General features: G+C 38.3%; 1 protein-coding gene across 3 annotated transcripts in view; it reads left to right on the top strand.

The window, feature by feature from the left end:
- Positions 1 to 14,886, top strand: part of CAMK4 (calcium/calmodulin dependent protein kinase IV) — a 261,081-nt gene that overhangs the window by 154,906 nt on the left and 91,289 nt on the right. For all 3 annotated transcript variants that reach the window (XM_025387906.1, XM_025387907.1, XM_025387908.1), the window contains one exon: positions 12,251 to 12,323. In XM_025387906.1, the coding sequence (XP_025243691.1) occupies positions 12,251 to 12,323 (73 nt within the window). The remainder of the gene's footprint in view (positions 1 to 12,250; positions 12,324 to 14,886) is intronic.

Below are 14,886 nucleotides of genomic sequence, written 5' to 3' on the forward strand. Positions count from 1 at the left end.
ACTTGAGTGCTGAGTTAACCTGAACTTTAATTTGTATATAGTTGTTTTTCAGTCATGGATATTTTAAATACATCTCTTTATGTGACTTTATCTGGCTATATGTAAAGAAAACTTATACTTTGATTTGGACTAGACTTACAGTTTACTTTTCCTAGAAGCTTGGCCATAAAATGAAAGATAGAGGTGAGGTAGTAGAACACACAGGATAAATGGAAATTTATTGTTTTAAGCTATAGGTCTAGGAACACATTGATTTGCTGATGGGAAGGAGCTCACAAGAAAGAGAAGCAGGAGAGATTTGTGTGAGAAGTACCTAAATTTGGAACAGCATTCTAGAAAAGGCATGAAGGGAATGAGATCTAGAGTTAGATAAAGGGATTTGTTTTTCAGAAAAAAACTCTTCTTCCTCTGAAGCAGAAAGAAAGAGACAAAGGGTCAAATGAGCTAGATTAATCAAAGCAATTTTGAAAAAGAAAGACTTTTGGAATAAGTTGGAAGACATTGTTGAGACTGAGATGTAATTGTACCTTACTTCCAAACTAATAAATTAGCCTATTATTCTTTTATGGATGCTGGAAAGCACAGGATTCCTGGATCAGAGACAAAGGGCCTTATTACTCATGGCACAGCAAACATTATGGGCATTAGCAAGTCTGTCAGTTCACCTTGCCCTTTGAGTTCCATGGAGGCAGTACAGTGGGGCCAGATAGATGCCTACACCTGGAATTAGATGTATTACAAGAGGGGAGATTTTTTTTTTTTTTTTTTGAGACAGAGTCTCACTCTGTCGCCAGGCTGGAGTGCAGTGGTGTGATCTTGGCTTACTGCATCCTCCCCCTCCCGGGGTCAAGTGATTCTTCTGCCTCAGCCTTTCAAGTAGCTGGGAGTACAGGCACCCCCCACCACGCCCAGCTAATTTTTGTGTGTGTGTATTTTTAGTAGAGACAGGGTTTCACCATGTTCACCAGGATGGGCTGGATCTCTTGACCTCGTGATCCGCCTGCCTCAACCTCCCAAAGTGCTGGGATTACAGGCATGAGCCACCGTGCCCAGGCAAGGGGAGATAATTTAAATATCATCAACTGGGGAATGAACAACCATTCAACTATGAAAAGGAATGTTCCTTTGATACACACCTTAACATGGATGAACTTTAAAAAGTTTATGCTAAGAGAATAAAGCCAGACATGAAAGACTATATATACTATGACTCTGACTTTATAAGGAACTTCAAGAAGGGGAAAATATATAGACAGAAGCAAAGCAGTGGTTTCCTAGGGCTGGAAATAGAAGTGTGGTGGGGTATAAGACATTTAGGTAGTTCAGTTTTAATAGCTTCTATTTTTCCAGTATTGTTAAAGAAGGGAAATTGATCTCCTAATACTAACTGGTAAAGAATGGAATAGGGCACTTGAAGAAGGAACTGTGACGATCTTTAGAGAGACTGGGAGAACAGACGAGGGCAAGAATAAGGGCTTTTGAGGAGCACTGAAGGTCTGCCAATGCTGAAGCCTATGCATGTTTGGAGACTCTGGTATGCAGCATTATATATTACTGGCTTACCCCTCCATATCATTCCTGGAGTTTTGGACAGAACCTCTTTTTCTCTTGTCTTTCATCCAGCTTTTCAGCCATCTCCCTCTTGATCTCTTTCCTGAGTTCCTCTTCCCCTCCCCACCTCTTAAGTTCCCTTTAAACTTCTCCTACATTCTTGGTAGATGAATTTGACACTCACCTGTAGCTTGAGCCACACTGGTGGCTACAGTCTCAGCAAAGATGAAAACTGTATTTTCAGCAGTCTACTAGGCTTCTCACTAAGTCCCATTAGCACCTCTAAATCAAATGAACTCAGCATCCCTCTCTCAATCTCACTCCCCTTCCCTGTGACCTGATTCACCAACTAAACTAATCTACATGAATTTCTCCCTTTTCCTTTAGATTCTCCTTCTCTCTTCCCTATAATTCTTCCTCTAAGCAGCTTTGAAATCTGTTCCCTTTTCCCTTTCCCAGTGTTTCTGCCCTGTTGCGCCTTTGCATTATTTCCCATTGCAGTAGATTCCTAGAGAGTATTACTTTCACTCCTTTTCATCCATCTGTGTTTAAGCATAGATCTGATCAGGTCAGCCCAGGAAGCTACTCACTACTTTCACTTAAAGTCAATACTTTTAAACTTGACAAAAAAGCCCACTCACAATCTGGCCCCACCTTACCATGCTGGCTGTACCACCCACTTTGTTCTCTTCCCACCAATCTATTAACCACTGTATATTGTCTCCATCCTCAAGGAGCTCATAGTCTAAAGAGGGAAAGTAAAAATGTGACATGGACTCTAATATTTTTTAAGCATCACCTTCCAAGTAAAGCATATTAGGGATTATAATGACCACAACATCACAATTTTTTTAATGAGGGCTAGGAAATAAAAAGAAATAAAAATAAGAATCAGGACATAAAAGAGAGATCATCACATGTTTTGTGTTTGTTAGAGATTGGCCCCTTTTTCAGCTCTAAGTATTCATGTGGGGATGATAAGTGCTATAATTAGGGCATAAACACAGTGTGTAGAGCACAAAACAAGGGGGTCGTGTAAGTCAGAAATTGCTTCAGGAAGGAGTAAAATCTTTTGAGCTGACTCTTATTTGAGAAATTGGAAATTAGCAGGCGGAGGCCAGAAGGAAGGGCCTGTTGGGACAAAATGATGTTCAAAAGCACAATCATACACTGTTGGGTAAAATATGAGCATCTCAGTCTCGATTTTAAAAGCTGGGCTAGGTAGAAAGCAAGCAGGGGCTAGATATTTATTGAGTAAATGATTAAATAAACAGTGTGCTCCTAAGCAATACATATATCTTTTCTTTTTCTTTTTTTTTTTTTTTTTTGAGACGGAGTCTCGTTCTGTCACCCAGGCTGGAGTGCAGTGGCGTGATCTCGGCTCATTGCAACCTCCACCTTCCGGGTTCACTCCGTTCCCCTGCCTCAGCCTCCCGAGTAGCTGGGACTACAGGTACCCACCACCATGCGTGACTAATTTTTTATATATTTTTAGTAGAGATGGGGTTTCACCATGTTAGCCAGGATGGTCTTGATCTCGTGATCTTGTGATCTGCCTGCCTTGGCCTCCCAAAATGCTGGAATTACAGGCGTGAGCCACCGCACCCAGCTGCAATATATGTATCTTTGAGTCAGGTCTTTTATCTATAGTATGAGGAAAGTAGACTGGGAATCTCTTAGGCCCATTCTCAGATTTGCAATTTGATTTGATCTCCTCTTTCTCTTGTCAGCTCCCTGGCCAGCACCCACATTGATCCACAAATCCCTGACTTTCTTCTTAGTATTCAAATGTAACAGGTGCTAGTACTACTTTTGAAACTACATTTTTGAAAAGTATATGAACTTAACATTCTTTGGCAGGAAAGTTCTTACAGAAAGCACCAAAACACAACAGTGTCATCAATAAACTGAGAAGCGGTGATTGAAACTTACAAAGAAGTGGTAGATTTACGTGGAATACAGCAGTTTTCATTTTAATATTATTTTGTATGTAACAGCGTAATGGTGTACTAGCAGCCCTTAAGTCTTGGTTCCTGAAACTTTATATTATTTGGGGCTTTTACTCTCTGTCATTTGATCCTTTAGTACACATTCTCATCAGACCAATATCTTTCTCACATAAACCTAGTCATCTACAGTTATTATGCAGCCATTTGAGAAAAAGCTGCGAGTGGTGGGCAGAGCAGCAGGGCTCCTAATCTATGTGCCAGGAAGTCTGGGGCCTCAGGATATGATCAGATTAGAGCTCTTCAGCTGCTGTGCGCGTGTTAACTGCCTGGATGGAGATGCACTCAATTCAATTTGTGGCAATTAGTGTGACAGAAGCAAATGCACCAGAGTTATATATTACAGCAGCTCCATAGAGAGAAATAGGCATTGCCTGTATTTTTTCATCCTATAATTTTTAAATGATGGGAAGAAAAACACACCAACTGGGGAGAAGAGCGCGGGCACCAGCACAGTGAGCTGTGGAAATAAAGGCACAGTCATGGAATAAGAGAAGCTGTTGAAGCCAGAGGCTTTCAGTAGAGGAGGCTGGGGAAATGCACCACCTTCGTGCTTCCTTCCCAGATCTCCAGATGTCTGCTACGCCCCCTGGTGGCTGAGGGGCCTTTAGGAACTGGGGTCTCAGGGCAGCCTTTTGGGTCAGTGTGGTGATTAGAATCCTAGAAGACATTTTGTTTTGAGCTCTGAGCCCTCTGGCCTAACCCACAATGGAAGGCTGGGAAACTGTATGGTACAGAGGCAAACCACAGGGCCCTGGGCCCGTGACAATTATCTTAAAGTGCTGGTAGCATCTTAACTGCTTATTATTTTTCAAATCACGAAACAGAGATTAGTTTACTAAATCTGAAGAGAAATACAGCAATAATTATGTTTAAATATGAAAAAACAAAAATACCAGCCAAAATTATCCCTCTATTTTTACAGCTTTAAAACCCCTACAATGATTAAATATTTCGTTGCTTCTAAAACTCAGAGTCATGAGTGTGTTTCATATAAAGCTATAAACCCTTGACTGTCTATCCATGGTTCAATTTCATTGGCAAATTTTTTGAGATGCCAGCTAAGTTGTATAAAGGAATTATTATGTGTTACTTCATGAAAGAAATACTCTATTTTAAGGAATTTAAATTACTTTGATTTTGTTTAAAATAAATTTCTAAAAAGATTCATGTTATTCCAGCAGTATCTAAAGCTATGTAACTCTGAGTTTCTCCTAAAGCCAGCAGTAATCTCTTCACTTATTGCATTGTCCTCTGGGAAGCATCCACACAGCTGTTCTTCCTCTGGAGCCGTGGCCAATGTACTTGTGAAGGGAATCACATCTGAGTCCAGTGCTTTTGTTCCCCATGATAATGAACATAGGCAAAAGTATTGTCCAAATGTCCACAATATGAAATTTTTCTGAAATCCATTCACTTTGCAATTGGTATTGATTCCATAAATATTTACTGACTATGGGCAAGTCTTGCGGCTAGGCTGTATGGGTGATCCAAGCAGCAGTCTAGTGAGAAGGCTAATAATTTTACCACAGTGCCCTGCAGAAGGCTTTGGACAAACACATCTACTGATGTCATACAACTGAAATTGAGAGAAATGAATTGCAAGATTTCATTTTCCTTTGCTTGGTCACTGCATCATCACTTGTAATCACGGTTCTAAGTTGTAAACCTGCATTTATGACTCGAATTCATTGCTATTGAACTTTTTAGTCAGCCATGGATAGCCTGAATGGCAGCTCAACTTATAAAATATTTAAAATGGGATGTCTGAGTTTCAGTAACCTAACCCTGTGACAATCTGGTTAAAGAATCATCTGGGAACAAAACTCCTTTTAGCAGAAGCTGCCTGGAATAGAAGCAGCTGAAGGGTGATGGTTGGCCAAGATACAGTGTGCAGAGTTCACATTGAAATGAGGTGGGGAGGCATTTGCGTTTTGTGCCCTTGCCCCTCATATCTACTCTACGGATGCCGTTTCTCACTACAGAATTAATAAATCCCTTGGTGGTACAAACCCTACATAACATACATTACATCTATGATAATGTTTTTTGTTTGTAACTTTCTTTACTCCACCATCTGTCACCTGGGGCAAGGCCAAAATCTTACTCTGTTTGTATCCAGCAAGTACCTGGCTCACATTAGAAGTTAGGAATGTGGATGAATATCACCATCTTCTTCTTCCATACCTATCCTCACCCCCAACTGCCATTCTCCCTGCATCTGAAAAATTTCTGTACACCTTTCAGGTGTGAGCGGAGATATAGCTATTTCTGGAATCCTTTCTTTACCCTACATGGCCTCCAGAATAGATTACCTGCATTTTCTCAGAGCTGTCAGGCCATTCTTTAATACCTCGATCACATCATTTAGCACACGGTGTTGAATGTTGTCTGTCTGCTTATACCAAGAGAAATCCCATGAGTGCAGAGGCCATGTCCAGTTCACTACTGAGTGGTCAGCACATAACAGGCACTCCCTAATATTTATTGAATAAATAAATTAACAGATACGTCTGTTGAAATGCATCCTCTGATTAATTAAATGAATTATTTCACTAACTTAACATATATTGGGGAAAATTAGTAAAGTTTCCATTAACTGTTCTTCATATACCTACTACTCCTCTCTCCCTCCACCTGAAGACAGCTCCCAAGAAAATTTACTCTTCCATCAAGCCAGGCCCTGGACATTCACTCAAGAACATATTCTGAAACATAGGCACTATCTTAGTCCTTTCGGGCTGATATAACAAAATTTCTTATAGTGAGTGGCTTATAAACAACGGAAATTTATTTCTCACAGTTCTGGATGCTGGAAAGTCCAAGATGAAAGTGTCAGCAGATTCGATGTCTGGTGAGGGGCTGCTTTTTGATTCATAGATGGCACTTTCCAGCTGTGTCCACACATGGTGGAAGGGGCAAAGAAGCTTTCTAGGGTCTCTTTTATAAAGGCATTAATCTCATTCATGAAGGTTCCTCCTTCATGATAGAATCACCTCCCAAAGGCCCCACCTCCTAATACCATCACATTGGTGATTAGGTTTCACCGTATGAATTTGGGGGAGACATAAACATTTAGTTCACAGTAGGCACTTAACCCTGAGTTATAGCCAAATGAAAATACAGAAGATACTTAGGCTGAAGCTTGAGACTACATAATAAACCAAAATATAGAGAGGAGATTCTAGTGGGTGAAATACTGCCTTTCCGAAGAGTGCTGATGCCTCTAAGAACTGTGTCTTTAATAGACACCTAAGGGAGACAGCTCATGGTTGTGGAATTTGGCTCTGTTCAACCACAAGGGGTGCCATTTGCACGAGTAGTGCGCTCTGGAAAAGTATTGCAAAGCAGCTGTGGTAAAGCTCTAGCCTGGGTGAGTGACTATGGGGAAAATCCACACTGTTGTAGGCCAGGAGATAATTGATTTTATTCCCTTCTGGAGATAATATAAGGTTGCAAAGAAATTTAGCAGCTATTCTTCTCCATCATCTTTGTAACAACTCCCCTCTTTTAACAAAACTGGAGAAAGCCAAGCTCCTGAGGCTGTAGGTACAGGGCACGGAGGAGACACTAACTACATTTGTGCTGGATGATAGAGATACCACAAAACCCATGTTTTGAGTAAAATGCAGAGAATGATGTCATGGTAGCCAACGTCCTGAACTTACTGTCACAATAGTACTTCTTTTCCCCTTCCCTCATACTTAATTTCAAAATGTTCAGAAAGTATAGCCCCAGGAAGCATTTCAATTACATTTTTATAATTAGACCATTTAACCTAATCGTGAATTGGAAAATTTCATAGTTTTGTAAGTAAATATCATAAGAAAATGATACTCAAGAACCAATGAGTAGTCATTCCCTGAAAATTGTAATCTATTTTCTCTTTTCATTTGACCCTAGTGCTGGTAAAGTATCCCAAAAATAAAAAGATGATGAATTTGCCTTGCTTGCCAATGTTCTAATTAACTAAATAAGGAAAACAAGATAATTGAAATTTTTGCATCAATATATTTTTTTCTGAATTTTAATAACTATAATCATTGAGGTCTTTTCTTTTAATACATTTTTTACTTTTGACATACCTGTTTTGTTCTGCTTCTTCTCACCACCACCCCATCTCCTATTTTGGAAACATTTTATAGATTTTAAATTCAACTTTTAATACCAGCTACTTTGAGAACTTAAAACTTCTTGTCACAACATCTAAAGAAAACAGAAATCAAAGAAAAGTACTTTCTGAAAAAATGCTATTTGAGGTACTGTCTAAGAAAAGTTTCTATTTAAAATTACAAACATTGTTGAAACTGTCCTTTATGTTTTGAAATGACCATATTCAAACTTTGTGCCAGCTGAAGTCATCTTATGCAAGGTGGTAATCTACAGTGCTATTAGAAATGTGTTTTCTCCTGAAATTCTGGAAAGTTAGACATAGCAACAAAGTAGTTTTTCAGTCTTCCAAAAGCTCCTCATAAGACTAGACAGCAACTAGTTCTAAAAAATCAAAAACTCAATGACAATATCTACAGCAAAACCAGGTGACAGGGTATCCACATGAAGCCTAACATACAAGTGAGTGAGGACCAGCTAATGACAATAGGAAGAGCCACGTGGAATTATCACTTGTACACGAAGAAGCAAGGGAAGCAAGAAGACAAATGAGAGACCCCAAAGTAGGCAAACACTCAAGTCTTTCAAATCTTCAAGTTATTTGAAAGAAGCATAGGTCAATAAAAAAAAAAAAAAAAAGAAGCCGAAATTGGGAGAGATTTTTACCACCCAAATTTCTGAAAAGTACAAGGGGTGCACCTGCAGTAAGGTCTAAAAAGCTAATTCATTGTCAAGGTCTTGTGAACTCCTGAAACAAAAATCTAAAGTCCCTTGGGGAAAATGTTCTACACTTAGGAAAAACTGCTGGGAAGGGTATCCAAATTAATCAGTGTAGAGACGGTAAAGGCAAAGGAATGAAGTTCCAGGGGAGGGAAGAGATCTCAGAAAGAATGAGGGCATATTTTTTAATGCTTCATGAACATAACCAGAAAGTTAAGAGCCATGAAACTAAAAAAGATATCCTGAAGTATCACTCTGTCGAAAGGTTAAGTAAACCAACTTAGCTTAAAAATGGACAGCAACAGAAAAGTATCTCAGTTAGTTCCAATAGAGAATGATTATGGGACATGGATGGAGCTGGAGGTCAATAGAGGACAGACAATAAGGAGGAGAATAAAGTTCCTTTAGGCAGTGAAAGCATGTCAGGAAGAAACACCCACAAAAAAAAAAAAAATGAAAATAAGATAGTGTTACAAAATAAGCTAAAACTAAGAAAACTGTAGAAAAACAATATAAATCAAAGGTAGAAAAATTCTTACATATGTATAATTGCACACCCCAAAGAAGAAAACCCAGGCAATGGAAGAAAACAAATATAAAACATTCTACTTCAAGAAAATATTCCTGCAATTTAAAAAGAATAATGAAAGCACTCTAAATTGAAGGATTATGCCACAAATCAAAATAACGCAACCCAGAACAACTAACATGTTTCTCATAAAACACGTCTTAAAATACTTTAAAAGAAGAATTCTTTGCCCACATTCATGCAAAAAGAGCAAGTCAATTATTTGGAGAAAATCAGATTGTCATCAGATTTTTTGAAAATCACATCATGTATCAGAAGAAAATTGTCACCTACTTAAGATAATGAGGCTCCCTTTCCTCCTATTACTTTGAAATAATATTCTTTTACTTGTTGCTAATTGTACAGCAATCAAGAAGTTTATATTTTTCAAGCTGTTCTTATTTCTTCTCAATTTTTGACAGTTATATATTGTATCTGCATTGTAAGTTCATACTAGCTGGATTGCTAGTGTATTAGTCTGTTCTCACACACTATAAAGAACTACCTGAGACTGGGTGATTTATAAAGGAAAGAGGTTTAATTGACCCCCAGTTCCACATGGCTGCAGAGGTCTCAAGAAACTTAACTATCATGGCAGAAGGTGAAGGGGAAGCAAGGCACAGCTTCCCATGGCAGAGCAGGAGAGAGACAGCACAAAGGGGGAAGTGACACACACTTAAACCATAAGATCTCATGACAAGTCACTCACAATCATGATAATGGCAAGGGAGAAATCCTTCCCCATGATCCAATCACCTCCCACCGGGCCCCTCCTCCAGTTTGACATGAGATTTGGGTGGGAACACAAATCCCAAAAATCCAAACCATATCAGCTAGTTAATGTCAGTATTGCTGAGAGTACAGAACAAACCAAAAAAGAAGAAACTAATGTTAAAAACATTAAAACAAAAATACAAACACTCCTAAATGCAAAAAAGTAAAATTAAAGAGGAAAAGCACATAAAATGGACAACATGGTAAAAACATATATAAAACATTTTGTACATATTAATATGATAGTTTGTCTAGGAAATGGGGAATATCAACATATGTACATATATATTTATTTTTTAATTGAAGAATAAAATGTAAAATTAGAAAAATACTATCTGCCACTAAAAGTGTACTTCTAGGAAATAATGACTTAGTCTAGGTTTGAGGCCGCAAATGTACAAAATAAACCTCAGGTATTGTATTATACTGGATAGAAAAAGAACCACCAAAGACTTCAGAAGCCAACCTGCATAGCCTTCTACTCACCCGGGAAGAGCTAGAGCAGATTGAAACATATAAAATATGGTTAAATCCATACTTTCAAAATGATACCAGAAAATGAACAAAAACACTAACTGGTCACTGAAAATGTTGGTGAATGAACTCATTATTTTGAAAACTGGTAAGTTAAAAAACTAATGATTTATCCCCTCTTTCCTATAAGAATTGTATTACTAGAAAATTTTTAGCTAACAAAGAAGCAATGATAGATTTTACCAACTTGAAACTGCTAATGACTTGATGGATCTAGGCATTGATAATCAATTACTGTTTTCAACATGAAATGGAGCATAATTGAACATGCAACTTGTGAAAATACACAATACTCCCTATAAAGTGTATTTGCTAAAAATTCAACCTGAGTCTAATCAAGACCCTAATGCTATCCATTAATAAAAAGTAGAGAGGGCAGAGAAATAGCTCCAAAGATATCAAGGCTATAGAATGAAATGTAATCCTCTAGAATCAAATGTGATTCTATCCCCTTGATGTCTTCGGAGCTATTTCTCTGCCCCCCCCCTTTTTTTTATTAATAGATAATGCTGGGGTCTTGATTAGGTTCAGATTAAATAAAGAAAATGTACATATACACCATGCAATACTATGCAGCCATAAAAAGAAATGAGATCATGTCCTTTGAAGGGACATGGATGGAGCTGGAGGCCATTTTCCTTAGCAAACTAACGCTGGAACAGAAAACCAAATACCACATGTTCTCACTTATAAGTGGAAGCTAAATGATGAGAATACATGGATACAGAGAGGAACAACACACATTGGGGCCTATAGGAGGGTGGAGGGTGGGAGGAAGGAGAAAGAAGATCAGGAAAACTAACTTATGGGTGCTAGGCTTAATACCTGGCTGATGAAATAACCTGTACAACAAAGCCCCATGTTTTTTTTAAAGAATCACATTGCCAGGCCGGGAGACTAAAGAACAAGTGACCAGCTTTCAAAAAAGAAACACAGCAAAAATGAAACAGAGATGGAGAAGGGATTAAAGGGAAGAATGGGGCCGGGCACGGTGGTTCAAACCTGTAATCCGAACACTTTGGGAGGCCGAGAGGGGCAGATCACGAGGTCAGGAGATTGAGACCATCCTGGCTAACATGGTGAAACCCCCGTCTCTACTAAAAAATACAAAAAACTAGCCGGGCATAGTGGTGGGCGCCTGTAGTCCCAGCTACTCGGGAGGCTGAGGCAGGAGAATGGCGTGAACCCAGGAGGCGGAGCTTGCAGTGAGCTGAGATCCGGCCACTGCACTCCAGCCTGGGAGACAGAGCGAGACTCCGACTCAAAAAAAAAAAAGGGAAGAATGGAGGGAGAGAAAGAGGGTTGCTGGGGGAGAGAGAGAGAGAGGGAGAAACTACAGGTTAAAAGAGACTAAGAGATATACCAACCAATCAAATTTCATGGACCTTATTTGGATACTTATTCAAACAAGTAATTTAACATGTTTCAGACAATTAGAAATTTGAAACATTGCATATTTGATAATATTAAAAAATTATAGGTATGTGATATTGGAATTATGACTATGATTTTTAGAGGGTCTCTTATCTTTTAGAGATAACCTCCTTAACTATTTAGAAATGAAATTATATAATGTCCAATGTGTGCTTCAAAATAAGAAGGAAGGAGTGGAAGTAATTAAGCAAATAAAACTTCATGAATTTATAGTTAAAGCTATGTGACAATTACATGGGGGTGTTTCATTGTATAATATCTACTGGCGTATGTTTAAAATGATTCGCAAAACAAAGTTTAAAACAGACAAAGTGTTTTTTCCTCAAATGCAACAGATAGTTCAAGCCAAGGAAAAATAAGAGTATTTCATTTTCCTAAGTAAACTCAAAGACTTTTAGAGTGTCAGTTTGTGGAAATCTTTCCCATGGTAGTATGGTAGCTTGTTTCACTTGTTTACGTGCACCATCTTTAACATTAATGTACTTAACTTCTTTTAATATCCACTCTTCTGAATGAATGTGCCTGAGAAGCATTTCCTTTCTTTTTGTTCCAGGATTGTGGAAAAGGGATATTACAGTGAGCGAGATGCTGCAGATGCTGTTAAACAAATCCTGGAGGCAGTCGCTGTAAGTATGAAGTAACAGCAATGGTGCAACTCTTAGTCATCTCTTCCTTTTACAGAATCATCATTTAAGAAATACGTATCTGTGATAAGCCACACATTTTACAGCATAAAGGTGTGAAGTATTTATTAGAAAATGTGTGGAATAAAGTGGGCATGGTGGCTGAAGCCTGTAATCTCAGCACTTTGGGAGGCTGAGGCAGGCAGATCACTTAAGGTCAGGAGTTCCAGACCAGCCTTGCCAACATAGTGAAACGCCATTTCTAATAAAAATAATAAAATTAGCTGGGTGTGGTGGTGCACACCTGTAATTCCAACTACTTTGGAGGCTGAAGCACAAGAATTGCTTGAACTCGGGAGGTGGAGGGTTGCAGTGAGCCAAGGTCACGCCACTGTACTCAAGCCTGGGCGACAGAGAGAGACCCTGTCTCAAAAAAAATAAAAATAAAAAAAGGAAAGAAAAGAAAAGAAAAAAGATCAGACAAAAAGAAAAGAAAGAAAATGTATGGAATAAATTGATATATTCTATTGATGACTCAAAGTCTGAAAGATGCAGTCCTCTACATAATGCTATAAGTGTATTAAATTAATTTCCATTCTATTATTATGAGATCAAACGAGACTTTGGTGCCTTTAGTCGTTCTTTAACTCTTTTTTTCCCATTTCTTGAGTTTGTTTCTTCATTGCTTTTGTTTTTTAATTTGGTAGAGACGTGGAAGAAGGTTGAATGTGATATAGACCTTGGAGCATAGAGATTATTGACTTTTCTTTCAAGAAAAGAAATGAGTTAATTAAAAAGAAAGAATGTAGCAGTTTTTTCAAGGAAGAAACATAAATTAATATTTTAAATTGGAACACAAGTTTTGTAAGTTAATGGTGAAAATAAATGCATACACATTTACAAAAATATATACTGTTGAGAAGCTCTTTTGAATTGCATTAAGTAGGTAATATTTGCCTGTATAAATCAGACCCAACTGGCTAAAAGCTTTCCATGTATTTAATGGTGTCTAATATGTGCTGGAACACTTTGGTGATTCATTTATTGAATATGAAACCAGAACAGATGATTCTTTGAACATTCAAGACAGGGCCCAAGGAGGGGTATTTATCAGCATCACGTAAATAGACAAATCTATAAAATATATCCAGAATTAAGATATACTCTATTATTCGGAGTTGTTTAACCAAAATCATTATCCAATACCTTGAGAAATCAGCCACAGTGACAGAAGCACAGGTCCTATGAGTTTTACCCACATCAAAAACAGGAAGGAGGGAAGGAAAGAGGAAGGGAGGGAGAGGGGAGGGAGAGGGGAGGGAGGGAGGGAGAACTCTGATACCTAACTAGCTTAAGTACCACTGATGAAAAGGAAAAATAACTTTTGCATAAGGCTTCTAGAAATAGACAATTGAACCAAATCTGTTATTGAGCTATCAACACCAATTTTAATTGGCTTTATAGCCCAGTCTTTCCAAATTATTTATTCCCATAAAAGTGTTTTGATCTTTTTGCTATGGTGAGGGATGAAAAGTTTGAAATGGGAGTGAATAAAACCTGGAGAGGATGCCAACACAGCTCCTGATTATGTACATATTGAATATCAAATTCATCTTCTCACAGTACCCAAATAGCCACCCCATTTCAGATTTTCATCACACATAACATATTTACCAATTCTGGTTTCCTAGGTTTGCACACTAGGTAATGGGTTTCAACTCTTCCATTTTCTTATCTTACGTAGACCTTTCCAACTTCAGTTGAATCTTTCTTCAAATGTGTATAAACTTAATCCTGTTCTCCATCATTCTATGACTGTTGCTGGCATGCTTTAAAAAAGAAAGAAGAAGCACTTTTAATTGCCATTAACTCCTATTTTTTTTTTTTTTTTGAGATAGAGTCTCACTCTGTCACTCAGGCTGGGAGTGCAATGGCTTGATCTTGGCTCACTGCAACCTCCGCTTCCTGGGTTGAAGTGATTCTCCTGCCTCAGACTCCCAAGTAGCTGGGAAGCTGGGACTATAGGCGTGTGCTACCACGGCTGGCTAATTTTTGTATTTTTAGTAGAGATGGGGTTTTACCACATTAGCCAGGCTGGCCTTGAACTCCTGACCTCAGGAAATCCGCCCATCTCCACCTCCCAAAGTGCTGGAATTACAGACGTGAGCTACCGCACCCAGCCACAATTCCTATTCTTAAATATATAAGTCTAGAATCATCTCTTGCAATCACTATTTTTATTTTGTTACTTCTCCATTTAATAATGGCAGTTTTATACTTTTCTTAAATACCCATTTTAAAACCTCATTTCTTGTTATTATACATAATAAATTAATCAAGTAAACTTGCTGGCCATAGCCCACTGTCACTTTACCAGAATCAGTCAGGCAGCTGGTATAGCAGTTAATAATACTTTGGCAGTGAGACAGAGCTAGGTTTGGTTTTTAGATGTGTGAACTTGGACATGTCAATAAATATCTTTGAGCCTCAATTTAGTCTTGTAAAATAGGCATGGCAATTAACCTAACAGGATTGTGGAAAAGGTTAAATGAGATAACTTGTGGAA

This window comes from Theropithecus gelada, chromosome 6 (genome assembly GCF_003255815.1).
Source record: "Theropithecus gelada isolate Dixy chromosome 6, Tgel_1.0, whole genome shotgun sequence".
Classification (NCBI taxonomy): Eukaryota; Metazoa; Chordata; class Mammalia; order Primates; family Cercopithecidae; genus Theropithecus; species Theropithecus gelada.